Source organism: Canis aureus, chromosome 19, assembly GCF_053574225.1.
Source record: "Canis aureus isolate CA01 chromosome 19, VMU_Caureus_v.1.0, whole genome shotgun sequence".
Lineage (NCBI taxonomy): Eukaryota > Metazoa > Chordata > Mammalia > Carnivora > Canidae > Canis > Canis aureus.
The window spans coordinates 40072743-40087995 of NC_135629.1; the positions used below are offsets into that span (position 1 = coordinate 40072743).

Sequence of the window (15253 nt, forward strand, 5' to 3'; positions counted from 1 at the left end):
TCACAAAAGCAGCTGGCCAGAGGACTTCTCCTTGTGATCAGTGCTATCATTATTTGGGGACATCTTCAGCAGCAGGAGCAAAGGGCAGACCTCTCGCCTGCAAGGCCTAGAAGGTCTGGCCCTGCAGGGCAGCATGGGGCAGGGAAATCTCTCAGAGCCTTGAGAGCAGCCCTGGAAGAAGGCCCCATGAGAAGCCAGCAGCATCTTGCCTGTGACCTTTCATCATCGAGGAACACCCCCACGAGGCCTGGCTGAGGCAGCTCAAGGCTGTGTGGATGCTGAGGGCGAAGGCTCGTGCCAAGCCACCTGACTGGTAAAGAGCAGGGCCAGGATTTGGGCCACAGCTTCTTAGCCATTCTTGGCTACAAGTGGAGAGGACTCAGGAGCAGGAAGGGCTCCCCTTTGGACAAATTCTGGCTCTTTTGCCACTTCAGTTTCCTCGTCTGTGAGATCAGAAGCTGCCTAGCTGCTGAGCACCTCCTGGTGTCCTTGTCACAGGTCAGGGAGGGGGATGGATAAAGAAAAATCAGGTGAACCCACCTCCCTCCCCAGGAAGCCTGCCCGGGGACTCTCAGGACAGGGTTGGTTTCTGGACATTCTGGGGTCCCTGAGAGACCTATCCCAGACCCTGAAGAGGATTGCCAAACCTGCTGGGAGGGTGGAATGGAGGTGATGTGGGCAAAGGAAGCAGGCTATGTTCTTTGCCCCATCGCCTTCAAAACTGCCTCTAGCCAGCCTCAAACCTATTTCATGAGGGTCTTTATGGGGCTAAGTTTCTGCTACTCTAGACCGAGGTACAGTCACAGAGGAGATCTCCATAATAGCTAAAACCATGAAATGCTGAAGAGTCCTCCCTGGGTTCCCAAGGGTCTGCTGGAGCCGCTGTCCACACTGACTCCCAGAGCCCTGTACCCTGCCCTGCCAAGACTCTTGCCCCTGAGAGGCAGGAGGTCAGAGGATGAAGGACCTGAAAAGGCCAGATGGCAGACCAGTGACCAGGCCCCAGGTCTCTCTCCTTAGGCTGTTGTATGGGAGAAACGGGCCGTGTGCCCTGCTCAGAGGGCAGGGTACACATCTAAGGCCATGCTGGGCCAGGGCTCCTCGAAGTGGTGCCCCAGGTAAAGGGCAGACCAGGCTTTCGGGGGTAGGGGTAGTTTGGAGGCCCTAGGACCTGAAACTGATGACTAGACTGAGAAACCCAGTGTCATGGACTCCTCCACCCCCAGCCTAGTGTCCAGCCCATTTTTCCAGATGCCAGAGTCTTGGTTTCTTCGGCTGTAAAGCGGGGATCATAACCATACCTGCCTTTGGGGAATATTCTGCCTCATTGGGTAAAGTGCTGAGCCCTGTCTCAGCACCTGAAGGGTAGAACCTGTCGTCATTGTTGTCCCTCTGCAGCTGAGAGGCTGCGGAGTCCTGGGAAAAGGAAGGCGGGTCCCACTGGGTGGGGAGGCAGCCGGAGAGAGCTGAGCCAGGGTGGGTGGCATGGGGGCCCAGACGCTGGCACAAACAACCTGTTTCCCATAAACACAGGCGCCCACACCAGCCACACGAGTTGGGAAGCGCGGGTGTGTTTACTCGCACTCCCCCGTGCCGGCTGGTGTGCTGGGCACAGCTTCCCTCCCAGCTGCCTCAACAGCCGGTGCTCCCGGCTCAGGGCTGGGAGCCAGCAGGGGCCCCGGCTCTGCCGGCAGTTCCATTCACCTCGGGCTCAAGTCCCTCACTCCTGATGCTATCCTGAACCAAATCCGGAGGACAGGGCCCTAAGAATCTCCTCTGGTGTCCAGGTGGCTGAGGCGTGACATGCTCCCCTGCTCTTCAAGGGCACCTGAGCAGACAGAGGCCTAGAGGCTGGAACCATCAGCAACCCATGCCTTGTGTTTGGGCAACAGGTGTCCCTCTAATAAGATCCAGGCCCTTTCCATCCCCACAGTCCAGCTGCGTTCCCAGTGCATGCTTCCCACTGGGATGTGGCCAGCACCCAGACACCTAGGCACACCCAGGACTAATGGCTGTATGGTATAGGTGGGTGTGGCGGCAGGGGCCCTGGTGCCCCACAGGCCCTGGGATGTTGGGGCTCCATGTTTCTGGTTCTCTGCTCCGTGAGCACCTTGTCTGAGCTCGGCAGTGGCAGCCCTAGGAGGCTCGTGCATCATCTCCCTGAGGTCAGGGCAGACTCATGGCTGGGAAGGGGTGTCCGTGGCACTGCATCACCCTCTTGAGATACAGGTGCCCAGTGCTGACACAGGCAGTCAGGGACGTTGGAGTGTGCTCTCCCAGCCCCCATGCACTTGACCATTTGGCACTGTCACCTCTGTGGTAGAGCAGAGGTGCTAGACAACCCCCTACCCTGTCAGATTCCTTTCTCATCTCCTTCCTGTCCCCAGACTATTTGCTTGACCACCAAGGGAGCCAGAACCTAGGGAAGAAAGTCACAGACTACAAGCTTCACACAGGCGCACAGCCGTGGGAATGCTGCTGCTAATGGCAGCCTGGAGACCAGCCCTGTGCAAAGTGACCATAAGTGAATTCCTGCTCAACACCCCTGATGGCTAGGCTTGTATGCTTCTTGTGATGGAGAGCTCCCTATTTATCCAGGCAATGTTCCCGGGGCTTGGGAGCCTGGAGCATGGGGAAGTTCCTTCAGTTCCCCTGATCTGGAAAATGCACCTGTCGTCACGGATGCCATCAGGAACCTCAGAGTTGTGCCCTCAGGAACCTTGGAGAAAAGTCTTGTACTTAGAGCTGGGTGGAGCCATGCCCCTCCAGGACTGCTCTCACCTGAAATACATAGGCCTTAACAGGGAGGCCTTGTTACAAGTCAAGTCTGGAATAATGGATGGATAATCAGGATTACCACGGTTTTAAAGTCAGCTTAGAAATTCACATCTGTTTCAGAGTATGAAGACGGGCCACACCCAGGAATGGGCCCCGCAAACAGCCTATCCTTGTGGTGGCCCAGGCCTCAGCCTGGGGTATGTACAGCTGGCCTCCCGGAGGTGGGGGTCTGTGTGGGGGCAAGTGCAGGGAGGGCCGCGTACACTGGCCCTAGCTCAACTGGGAGGATTTGGTTTATTGTTTTGTGTTGGGTTTTGTGTCTTTTGAAAAACAAGAGACTGAGCCTTTTTATGACATGGATTTTACAGCGTAACGAGGCAGCGTAATTTCCCATTCTCAGCAGCAAGTGCACTTTTTACACTAATTGCATAATTAGACATAATGTACTAATTGCGGTAATGGATGACAGTCAACTAAACTTTAACTTTAAAAACAGGGAGGCGTTGCTGGGGGTGGCGGTGGGGGCTTTGTGCCCCTGTGAGTTTTTCGAAGGGAAATCTGCTGGTGAGAGCTCCTAGCAGCTGCCTCTTGGGGGCCAAGGGGTCACTGAGCCACCAGGGCCAGCTTACCTTATAATCCAGGCCACACTCTCCCTCCACTGAGCCACCTGGGTATCCACCCCCCTATCTGCTCAGAATCTGTCCCCCCACCCAGCCCCCCACTTCCCTTCTGCCCTTCACAAGCCCCTGTGCTCCTGCTGCTGCAGAGTCCACTGACTTTCCTTCTCCCAGCCTCTGCACCTACAATTACTCTTGCCCGGTCTCTTAGCCCCCAGCCACCCCCAAGTCTGGCAGACTCCCACTAGAGCCTTTCAGACTCTCCCCTGTAAAACCATCCCAGTCTTTTCCTGGGCGGCTCCCTCCAGGGCGGCTGTACCCAAGCAGGCCTGCTCCATTTCCTGTGTCTCTTGCATACCTCTCCCCTCTGCCACCCCTCTACTCTTAGCAGTCTGAAGGAACATCTGTCCCCTCTGGATGGTGAGTCCCAGGAAGGCAGGGACAAGATCTGGTGCATTTCTGCTGCCCTGGGCTCAAGAGGGCCCCAGAGCCTGTGGCATGAATATGGCATGGCCCAATGGAAATGTAAGGATATGGGGGCGGGGGTGGGGAGGAAATGGAGCAATTAATAGGCCACTGACCCAGGAGGGCCATGTCTGACCCGCTCCTAGAAGCCACACCAGGAGCCCTCCTCCCTGCTCCCCCCACACTGCCTTGTGTTCTCCACTGTAGCTCACACAGGGCTGCATTGTAAAGGCCTGGGTGGTGTCTGCAACTTCCTCTAAACGGAGGGTTCATTCCAGGAAATCCCTATTCAGTATGAATGTTAATCATGTAACAGCGAGCATCACAATGTGCAAGCCCTGCTAGTGGCATGACACCATCTACAGCTAACTATGGACCCAGCCCACCACAGGATGGTGGCGGTGTGGCATGGCCACATGAGAACTACCATGGCAGCAGGTGAATATCAGCAGCTGGTGAACATGCAAGTGAGTGGCACCTAATCCCTGCCTGTGCACTGACTATGTGCTCTGAGGCTCCCTGGCCCTTGCTTTACTGTAAGTCCTGTACTAGGTAGGCAAGGGAGGGGCTACAACTGGCCCTGGGGAGCTGTCGGTCACACACATACATAGACCAGGGCCTGGTGTGTCTCCTGAGCAGCTGGGTTAGGGTTTTTCTGCACCCACAGTGGGGTAGTCCCCATTATCCCATCAGGAGCTGAGCTGTGGAGCTCAGGGTTCGGGTGAAGGGAAGCCCAGGAGCCACAGCCTGTCCTGAGTGCTCTCCATGGGAGGGGACCACAGGGTATCTGACTATTCCCTCGATCCTATGGTCTTCAAGGGTGATTAGCAGCTATGTCAGTACCCTCGATCTTCCCCACAAATGCAGGAAATGGACACCAGCCTGACAGAAGGGCAGAAGCCCAGAGCCCAGCTTTGTCTTGACAGGCTGGGGTCCCTGATCAGTCACCACCTGTCTCCCCCACCTCTTGGCCCAGATCAGGATCATTAAACTACCGTGAGACCCCTGTCCTCCCACCCAAGACTCTCCTGATCCCTGGCACAGGTGCACCCCATTCCAGCAGCTGTCCCCAGTCCCAGCCCCTGTGGCCTTTCCAGTGCTTGCCCTGTGGGGTCTAGCCCGCCATCTCTGGTCTGCTCACTGTTCTCCCTCCAGGGGGCTGTTGGCATGAGGGCTGGGCAGTCAGGACCCCCACCGGCTGCTCCTTGCAAGACCAGGGACAGGACACCAAGATGTGACTGGCAGGGGGAGGGGAGGAGGGGGTTGCAGAACACACATCCCTGGGGGTTGTATTGTGGGGCTCCACATCCCCAGTCCAGCCTGCGCCCTCCCCAGTAACATGGGGGTGGTGGGGGCCAGGATGCTAGGGCCCCTCAGGTAGCCGAACACCCAGCCGAGCCTGAGCCTTTGAGGACACAGCCAGCAGCAGGGCCCAGCCTGTGTCAAATCTTCCTCGTTCCATTTTCTTTCTGATTTAATTTTCCAGAGATTAGGACCCGTTCACCTTCGCTGCAGAGAGGAGCCTCACATGCGTCTGCATCTGTTTTCACTCCCCGGGCTGGGTGGTTGGTTAGTTTATGAGGCTGATTCTGCTGGTCCTCCCCTCCAGGCCAGCTCCCCTGCTGTGACCCAGGTCTGCCCCCCAGGCCCCCCCATCCCTGGTGTCCCTCCACCTCACCTTGTACCTCACCTTCAAGTATGAGAATGAGTATGACCTGAAACAGGGGCTTCGGTCAGACAGATCCCCTTTGAATCTGAGTTCTACTGCATAACTTAAACTCTCTGGCCTCCAGTGTCCTGTCTGCTGAACAGACGTGATCAGAAGTGTCCCTCTTTGGGTTGTTCAAGATCGGTGAGGTCGAGTGTGAAAACACTCTGCATAGGAGCGTTTCCGGGGCCTCCATCCTCCTTGCAACTTCGCCCTTCTCTGCTTCCCCTCCTCACCTTCCTTTTCCTCTCCTTTCCCCACACCTTCCTCCTCTCCCCAGGCAGGTCGAGTGCTGGCTCAGGGCTAGGCCCCACTGCTGCTGGCTTTCTGAGACTTTGCAGAGTCCTCTCTGGTCTGACAGGGGCCTGTCCGGGTCCCTGGCCCTGAGGCCTGTTGTCTCCTGCAGTGGCTTTCTCTGTTTCCAGGTTCCTCAGAACTCGACCCCACTCTTAGAGCTGTTGGGAGCTGTGAGGCTGAGGCTGGCTCCATCTGCCCCTGTGCATGTCCCTGTGCCTCCTGTCCAAGGTCGCTGTTCTTCAAAGTGTCCTCTAGGTTCACCTCTTTATGTGGAGCCAGAAGCAGGGGCCATGGCAGAGGCTCTGGACCCCCTGAGGAGGCCTTAGCCTCCACCGGCCCTGGAAATCCCTAGGCTGAAAGGCTGGCCAGAAATGCTGCTTAACTAAAGAATCACTAGAGCTGAGAGAGGGTTGGGGTTGGGGCCAGCACAGGGCCAGGGGTGGGGGGTTGGGCAAGGAAGGAGGTGAGGAGATGAGGGGAGAGATGGAGGGACCGATGGGGGGAGGTGCCCTTCTGGGGAGGAGGCCATAGGTATCTGGTACAAGGGAGGGGAGCCGGGAACTCCTGGGAACAAGAGGCTGCAAGCTGCCTTCTGAATTATTGTCCCTTGGGGTCTCAGCCACCCCTGTTCTCCCTGTTCCCCCTACCCCACCCCTACATGCTCACCGGGCTCCAGCCAGCTTGTCTGCTAGTCTGCTGCCCTGTCCCACTACCATTCACCATCTCTATGGGATGGAGTCCCTGCCTCCTCCTTCCCCATAACTGCTAGTGTGAAACTGTGACAACCTGTAGACCTGCCGGCCCCCATCTATTTCCTCAATCCACCTGCCTGTGTAGAGGTGGAGACCTTGGAGGCTGTGCTACTGTGGGAGCTGCTGGGTTTTTCCAATTAGCTTGCTGGGCCAAGGACACCAGCGGGCATGCAGTCCTGCTGTGGTTGCTAAGGCCCTGCACTGGTGCACCCTGGCCTGTCTGTTGCATCCAAGCTGGCCCCAGAGACCAGGGCTAGAGGCTGGGGCTCAAGGGGAGCCAGCCCTGGGCATGCTGTCTGCCCTGGGCTCTCCCAGGCTCTCTCCTCGGCCTGTAGGTAGAAAGCACCTCCTCAGACAGCATCAATGGAGAGATGACCTATCTCCCAGGGTGGGACCATCTGCTGAACTCTATCATTCAGATCTCCCTGTGACACAGGGCTCAGCTCAGGGCCTATCCCAGGGGATAGGAGCAAGTGGAACAGGTCCAGGGAAATGTTGAGAGGGGTGAGGCACTTGAGATAGAGGGAACAAGGGCTGTTTCACCTCAGGGACTCTTAGGATTGGGGGACAGTGTTGGCTGGTAGCTTGACCAGCCCCTGCAGTTCTAGGATTCAGCTCTCATCTCCCCAGAAATTCCTTCTAGCCCTTGCTCTACGAAGGATTTAGGCAGGGAAGGATGGAAAAGAAGCAGGGACAGCATGAGCAAAAGTGTGGTAGTGGGCATCAGGATGGGCTGGGGACCCAGAAGCCTGCAGGGGCATGCCAGGCCCATGGGCTGCCACCAGGATTGAGCAGGAGGGTGTCATAGAGGGTTCTTGGGACAGGAAGGAAGCATGGCAGATGCAGCCCCAGGCTCCAAGGGGTAGTTCAGCTGCAAGCAGAAATACAAGGGTCAGCCTGCGGTCTAGCTGGTCTCAGAGCTCTGCTCTTGAACATGGAATCGGGCATATGCATTTGCCAAGGGTCCATTACACACAGGCCCAGTACTTTGGGAGAGTTAAAAGCGAGCTGTCCTTGCTATGCTGTATCAGTGGCGTCCCTGTGTCTAGGTCCCCCTGTTGTCACTTCCAGGGCCCAGCCTGAGGTGTTGGAGACAAAGACAGGATGGCTGGAGAGGGGCCACCAGGGAGGCCTGGGAGAGGGTGGGGCTGGAAGTGGGCCAACCCCAGGAGACCGAGGCTGTCTGCCCAAGAATGAGAGCCAGTGACTTCAGATCCTTAGTGTACAGATCTAGCAGAGTGGAGGCAGGGAGGGACTGTGATTCCTTCTGCAGAATTCTGGTGATCCTCAACAATAGCAGTAGTGACAATAGCATAGGTTCTTTGCAGGCCTCCATCAGCTTGCAAAGTGGGGACAGCTGCTCTCTCATTTAATAAATCAGACACTGAGGTTCAGAGGTGACTCTTGACAGAGTGCCTGCTTTCAAGCCCTTATGCCACCTTTCAGAGCCCTGGGGTATGACCCTGCCTCCTGGAGACCCATTCCCTCTGTGGCCCCAGAGCCTGGCCCAGTCACCATGCCAGGCTGCAAGGGATACCCTGGACCCAATGGAGAGGAACTCCCCGGCTCCCGGGGGAGAGTTGTCAGGAGGCTGCCACTGCTATGGGCAACCCTGTTTGGGACACCTGAGAATGACCTTGACAGGAGTCCGGTGTGGGAACTTCATTCCCTGCCCTGAGAAGCCAGGCAGCTGCGCCCCCTGCTGGTGCAAGTGGACCAAGGGTGCGCTTGGCCAGTGTGGCTGAGATGAGGCTCAAGGAGTGCCTGGGGCGGTGGCCCATGATTAGAAAAGTGTGTATTTTTAAAGTCCTAAAACCTGGGGAGCGCCTGGAGGGCACAGGTGGTTAAGCGACCTACTCTTGGTTTCTGCTTAGGTTGTGATCTCAGGCCCTGATCTCAGCTCATGAGATCCAGCCCCCGGTGTAGAGCTCTGCCCTCAGGGCACCAGGAATCACGGATTTGGCTTGAGATTCTCTTTCTCCTTCTGCCCCTCCTACCTGTGATCTGAATCAATCAATCAATCAATCTTGAGAGTCCTGAAACCTGGGAAGGAGAGGTCTGGGAGGATGGAGGACCTGGATTTGCCACTCAGAGTCATGTGGCCTTGACCTGTCCTTTCTTGTGTCTGAGCCTCAGTTTCCCCCAACAGTGGGCCCTAGGCTCCAAGGTCCCCATATTTCCCTGTGACCCCCGCCTCCGCCACTGGGCTCAGACCCCTCCTTGACCTCTGTCCCCATCACTGCCTCTCATCTGGGGACCTCTGCCCTAAGGAGCCCAGGGAGCAGACTGGCCGTGGTGCCCACTTGAGGTCCCCATCCTCCCTGCCCTGTGTCCAGGCCTCACGCCTCACCCTCTAATCGCCACTGCTCTGTGGGAAGGAGTGAATTCACCACAAATTATTTTGTTCTAAGAGAAGGACAAAAAGAGAAGCCAGGAGGGATGGGGGGGCGGCAGGAGGAGGAGACTGCCTGAGCTGGCTTTGTGTGGCACTTTAACCCTTGGGCTGCTGGGTGCTGCCTGGGCAGCAGGGCCCAGGCTCTAGCACCCAGCCCCCTACTTCCTCCCTCATCAGCTGCTGGAGGCCTTATCTCCCCCACGTCTCGCTGTCACTCTCCCGACCTTATCTTGCCTGCCTGTCTGTCTCTCATCAGCTGCCTCTCCCACCTCCTTATCTCCTCATCACCTCTTCTTTCTCTACATCCCTCCGTTTCTGCACAGCCCGATGGCACGGCCCAGTGGTGGCAGTTCAGTAGTGGCACGTGACCTCTGGGAAAGAGTCAGCTTGGGGAACAGACCTCCTGGGGTCATCTGGATGGACACATGCAGGGGTGTATGATGCACACACACATATTCATGCACATGCACACACTCACACATGTGCACACACCCAAGACCCTGGCCTGGAACAAACAGGCTCACTGAATTTTGCTTCTGTGACTCACATAGAAGCCCCAGGCTTCATCTAGAGGCTCTAACCCCACCCCCAGCACGCAGGCACGTGCACACAGATGGATGGATGTGTGTTGAGCCATAACACACTCATACATGCAGATGCAAACTGTCAGCTTTCCACATCCATGTGCATGTGTGCACAGACCCAGTCCCCAAGGAGGAGAGGGAGGCAGATTTGTCTTTCCCACCTACCTTTTTCCTGGGTCCCTGCCCCCTTATTCTGTGCCCTGAATGACAGAGGAGCCCCTAGGGATGCCCAGAGTTCCCACTACAGTTTCTGTAAGTGCCCTGGGGCAGCACCAGCAAAAAGGGGTACAGATGCCTGAGTCCTCAGGGAGGGGTGGCTCTGGGTTTCTGATGCGTATGTAGGTGTGCGTAGTAAGTATGACAGTGTCTTCGTGTCAGCCGGCATGTGGTATGCAATGTGTGCTTAGTGTTTCTGTCTCCCCCACACACCCACCCTGCCTCCTCGCCAGCCCACCCTTCTGCCTCTGCTGCTCTCAGCTGCTCTGAAGTCAGCAGGGGGGTATTGCTCATGCACCTGTGAAAGAGGAATCCTGAGTCCAGAGAAGGCAGTGACAGCCCCATCCCATCAGCCACAGCCAGGGCCAGCTGTGGAATCTATGACTATAGCCATCTTTCATGTTCAGGAGGGCACCGGGCCCAAGCCCCAGATATCCGTACTCTCTCCATGGCCAGAGCCAGAGTTGGGGCAGGGCCAAGGGCTGGACCATACTGGGCAGAGAGGATATGCAGGGGGTTGTGGCATAAGACTGTGGGACCACCCTGGCTTCACCCCTGGCTCCTGCTTCCTTCTAGATCTACAAGGACAACCGGAATCTGTTTGAGGTGCAGGAGAACGAGCCTCAGAAGTTGGTGGAAAAGGTGGCAGGAGACATTGAGAGCCTGCTGGACAGGAAGGTGCGGGCCCTGAAGGTAGGTGCCATTGTGTGGGCTAAGGGAGGGCCAGGTGGGGTAGTGCTGCCGTGCACGGATGATGTCCCCACCTGGTGTGAACACATGGCCTTCCTGGCCCTCTAAATTCAGGCTGGGCTGTCACTGGCCATCCTGTGCCCACCTGGATATGGGCAGGTCTGGCAGGAGCAGGTGGTTTTATCAGGAGGAAGCTCCATGAGGCTGATCTGGGGTCTTGGGGGCCTTCCATGGGCATGAAGGTGGGATCCGGGCAGTCTTAGAGTCCTCTGATTCCTCTGTACTATGAGTGTGCCCTGGGGGAACACCTGTTGATGGCTGGGAGGGTGGGCTGCAGCTCTGATGGGGAGGGAGTGTGGAGTGGCCCAGAATGCCCACATAGAGAATGCTGGAACCATGTGATGCTAGAGGTCAGAGCCTCTGCTCTGCCCATGACCTTGAATGTTTCTTTGCCTCCCTCTGAGTGCAGTTTCCCCCTCTAATCTTGGAGAGGTTGTGCCTATCAGCTCCAAGGTGCTATAGTTCTGCAAGTTGACAGAACCTGCTAGGCTGCCCTGATCAGTTGGACAAAGCCAGCAGACCCCTCATCCTCCACCCATCCCAGGGAGTACAGGTGGGGAGGGGCTTCTGGAGCTGCAAGGTGCCCTGGGGCATATGGGTTGCCATGGGTTGTACAATAAATGAGGAAGGGTGTCCAAGCTGCCCCCAGATCAGAGGCACAGCTGCCATTGCCCCAGCCCTAGCCAGTGCCAGAAAGAGGAGTCCAGTCGAAAGGAATGAAGTAGTGATACACATGACAACCTCGATAACTTGAAAACATTCTACTAAGCAAAAGAAGGTAGCCACAAAAGACCACCTATTGTGGGATGCCATTTCTGTGAAACGTCCAGAATAGGCAAATCCATAGAAATGGAAAGTACATTAGTGGTTGCCTAGGGCTAGAAGAGAGGGTGGAAGGGGAGGGGGGATAAGGAGTGTCTGCTAATGGGTACAGGGTTCCTTTTGGGGGTGATGAAAATATTCTAAAATTAGATTGTGGTGATGGTTGCACAAATCTGAATATGCTTTAAAAAAAAAAACGACACTGAAATATATACTTTATGTGGGCAAATTTTGTAGTATGTGAATGTGTCTCAGTAAAACTAGTGACAAAAAAGGATGAGCAAATCCACACAGCCATACCCAAGCTCATGCCAGGGGCCTGGCTGAGTCAAATCAGAGCAGTGACCTGGCCCAAACACCCCCCACATCCAGGCCCAGGAGAGAACTAGGATCCACTTCCCCAGGACCTGAGCCCTGCTCTCCCCCTGGGGCCCCTTGCCCATCCCATGTGACCTAGAATCAGGATAGGGAGAGGTTGGCATCCTGGGACTAGAGGCCCAGAGGAGGTGGACCCTGACAGCCTCCCACCCAGTGTGGATCTAAACGACCTGGAACTGGGCTCAGCCTCCAGCCCAGCCTGACTTTCAGGATCTCCTGGGGTCACAGGTGGGGAGATGACTGGAGAAAGGTAGTGCCATGGGAAGGAGGTAAAGCCCAGCCTTTGGCTGGAACAGCAGTCCCTGGAGGGGGAATCCAAGAGTGTCTCCTCTGATTGTGAGAAACATTCTACTGCCCCATCCACCCAGCACATCATGTCTTCTCCTTGCTTTTCCCAAGACTGGGCCTGACCTGCATGTTCTTCCCTCCTTTCTCTTCTCTCTGGGTCTCTCTGTCCCATTCATTCCAGACTCCTCATTTGCTCACTACTTTGTCGCTTTGCTCCAGTTTACAAAGTACAGACCACCAGCCCTGAATTTGTGTTGAAACCTTCTGATGAATTTGGGAAGAGGCGTCCTTTGGGCCTTAAGGCCTGCTGCCGACCCCAGCTTTGGGACTGTCACCTCAGTGAGCGGTGCTGAGTACTGGTGATGACAGGTGCCTGGCCTGCCAAGCACACATAGAGGCCAGGGCCCAGCCCCCCTGCCCAAACTCTCTGGGCATTACAGGGCTGGGGGCCCTCCCCCAATTCCTCTCCCCACTCCTAAACAATCAATCAACCTTGAGAGCTTGGCAGGGAGGGGAGAGCCCAACGCCTGGGTCCTGATCCCAACCCTCTCTCTGTACCCCACATGCTGTCCCCTACCCCATGAGGCAGGGCAGATGGCTCTTCCCTCCCCACTGCATCTACAACCTAGCCCATGGCCTGGTCCACAGTTGGCACCAAATACGAATTATTTTCAATAGCAGAATAATGGGAAAGGGGACTCACCAATTGGGTTCTCACCATGTGCGTATGTGCCACAAGCCACTCTCACAATCACCCTGTGGGGGAGGGCCACTTCACATAGAGGAGGTATGCTGAGACTTGGACATGCCATGCATCAGGCCAGGATACACACCCAGGTCAATCTGATGCTAAGCCAGGTCCTTGACTCCGCACATGAGTCCCAAGGTACACACAGAACCCACAGCCCTTACCTTCCCAGTGCTCTGCTGGCCCACTCCTTCCTGCTGCAGTGCCTCTGGCTCTATGCCCATGAGATGCTTCTGTCCATGTCCCCAGAGGAAGCAGAGGACAACCATCCTTCCCTTGCCATGGTCCTAATTGTTCAGGCTGAGCTTCGGTCTTAATTATGTTTTAAATTTGCTTTTAATCAAGTTCTGGCCCTTCTCTCCTTTCCCACATTTGTTTGCAGCCTGAGTGCATATGGAGGCAAGGATGTGGGGGCCTGGACCCCTCACCCCCCACTCCATTGTTCCTCTCTCCCTGGACCCCATCCAGTAATCCAATTTAAATCCTCTTGCTCTGGTCTGGAATTTTAATTGGGGGCTTGCAAAGAGGGATCTGAGCAATGCAGGACGGAAGTTCATTGTCTCATCTAATCAGGGACAATCAGATGCTTGTTACGAGTTTCTCCAAGCTGCACAAGGTGATTTATGGGGCCAAGAGTCAGGCAGGGACAGGCCAGGTCAGGGGCCTTGCGACACAGGCAACCAGCCTTCCCAAGTCCAGGAAACCTGCTGGGGCCTCAGCTTTGGACACAGGGAGGGACACTGTCCTGTGACTTATACTACCCAGGGAGAGGGGTCCTCTGAGCAGGGCCCACTTTCTAAGGGTCCTGAGTCCCAGGAGGAGGGAAGGAGGTACCTGAGTTCTTACAACACATTGAGGCAGAGATGGACCCAAATCAGGACACTGTTGGACTCCCTGCGGGGCCCCTGACACACAACGCCTCTCTCAGAAAAATCATTTCCACTTGGTTGTATTTCTTTCTCCACTGAGTCATCCACAGTCACTAGTGGCCTCCTGTGTGCCAGGCGGTGTCGGGGGGACAGGGGCAAGGGGCAGGACAGGCCCTGTGCCTGCCCTCATAGAGCACTCAGTCCTATCCCAGGCCTTAGTCTCTCTTCTGTAAAATAGGTACATGAGACCATCCCAGCAGTACTTCTGGTCTCAGCTCCAGGAGCCATCATTTATAAAGGCCACAAAGAAAAAAGCGTCCCGAAGGGTTGTACCACCTTCAACACCATCCCTGGCACCTCTGCTATGTGGCTTAGAGAAAGGGCCACAGGAGGAGACACAGGCTTGGTAAGGTGAGGAGTGACCCCAGTGCAGGGGGCTCCAGCCTCCTCTTGGGGGTGAGGCCCTGGGCATTGTGGCTTCATTGTATTGGTTTCCAGAGAATGGGACATTAATGTTTCTAGAAACCTGCTCTAAGGGGGACCTCCTTACCTCCAACTTCAGACAAGCCAGAGGCAGTGGAGAGGCCTGCCTGGGGATCCAGGTAGACACCTTGGTCCTTAGCTCTGCCCTTCCTGCCATGCCATGTTCCCCATGCTCCACCTCAGGTACCTCCCACTGTTCCCAGGGCCAAGACCTTTCCAGGTTCCGTGCTTTTGTACCTTTGTCTTCATGTGGTGTTTTAAAATCTGCTCCAACATTGGAGTCACTTGAGGAGCTTTTAAATCATGATGCCCAGGCCCCAACCCAAACCAGATACATCAGATTCTCCAGGGGTAGACTTAGGCTTCAATATTTTCCAGTGCTCCACAGATGATTCTGTGTATATTCAGAGGTCAGAATGTTTCCCCTAAAATGGGCAGAAATAATTCCCTTCCGTGATTATTGGCCTCTTTCTTGGGACCTGCCAAGTGCCAGAGCAAGTGCCATGAGCCAGAACACTCCAGATTGCTTGCTCCAGATTCTCTGTACAAGCCAAGGGAATCTCATTCCCATCTATATTTGAGGAAATTGAACCCCAGAGAAGGTTAAGCCACTGACCCCAGGTCTCACACCAAATTCAGGCTTTAGACCTGGGCACTTGGGTTTCAGAACCCACAGATTGCCTCCTAGTGCTGACCCGCTCTGTACTATTGCTGGAGGCCACATGACATTCACTGTCTGCAGGGAGGCAGGGCTGAGGGAGCAAGAGATGGGGCTCTGGTTTCTTCTGACGGGGCCTTTCTCTGGGATGACCTAGTGACCTTGGGCAAGTCTCTGCCCCCTCAGAGCTTGGGCAGTGGAGACTGAGCACCCCTCCCAGCCCAGCCCCATGAAGCCCAGATGCATAGAACAGGGGGTGGTACAGCTGCAGCCCTGGATCCGGGGGCTCCAGTGGGCAGCGTTCCCACCCTCCCACCCTCGCCTCTCTGGAGAGCGAGCATCATTTAAAGAGTAAAATTAAAAACCCTTCTGCACACAGCCGCCCTGCTTTTGCTGCTAATGGCCACTTAACCCAATTAAACTGATGCATTGTTGGCAGTGTGGC

The 15253-nt window shown here is 55.8% G+C and overlaps 1 protein-coding gene across 8 annotated transcripts in view; it reads left to right on the top strand.

The window, feature by feature from the left end:
* The window catches only part of CACNA2D2 (calcium voltage-gated channel auxiliary subunit alpha2delta 2), a 138301-nt gene that overhangs the window by 60515 nt on the left and 62533 nt on the right, over positions 1-15253 (top strand). For all 8 annotated transcript variants that reach the window (XM_077858777.1, XM_077858778.1, XM_077858779.1 and 5 more), the window contains exon 3: positions 10389-10505. In XM_077858777.1, coding sequence (XP_077714903.1) covers positions 10389-10505 — 117 coding nt within the window. The remainder of the gene's footprint in view (positions 1-10388; positions 10506-15253) is intronic.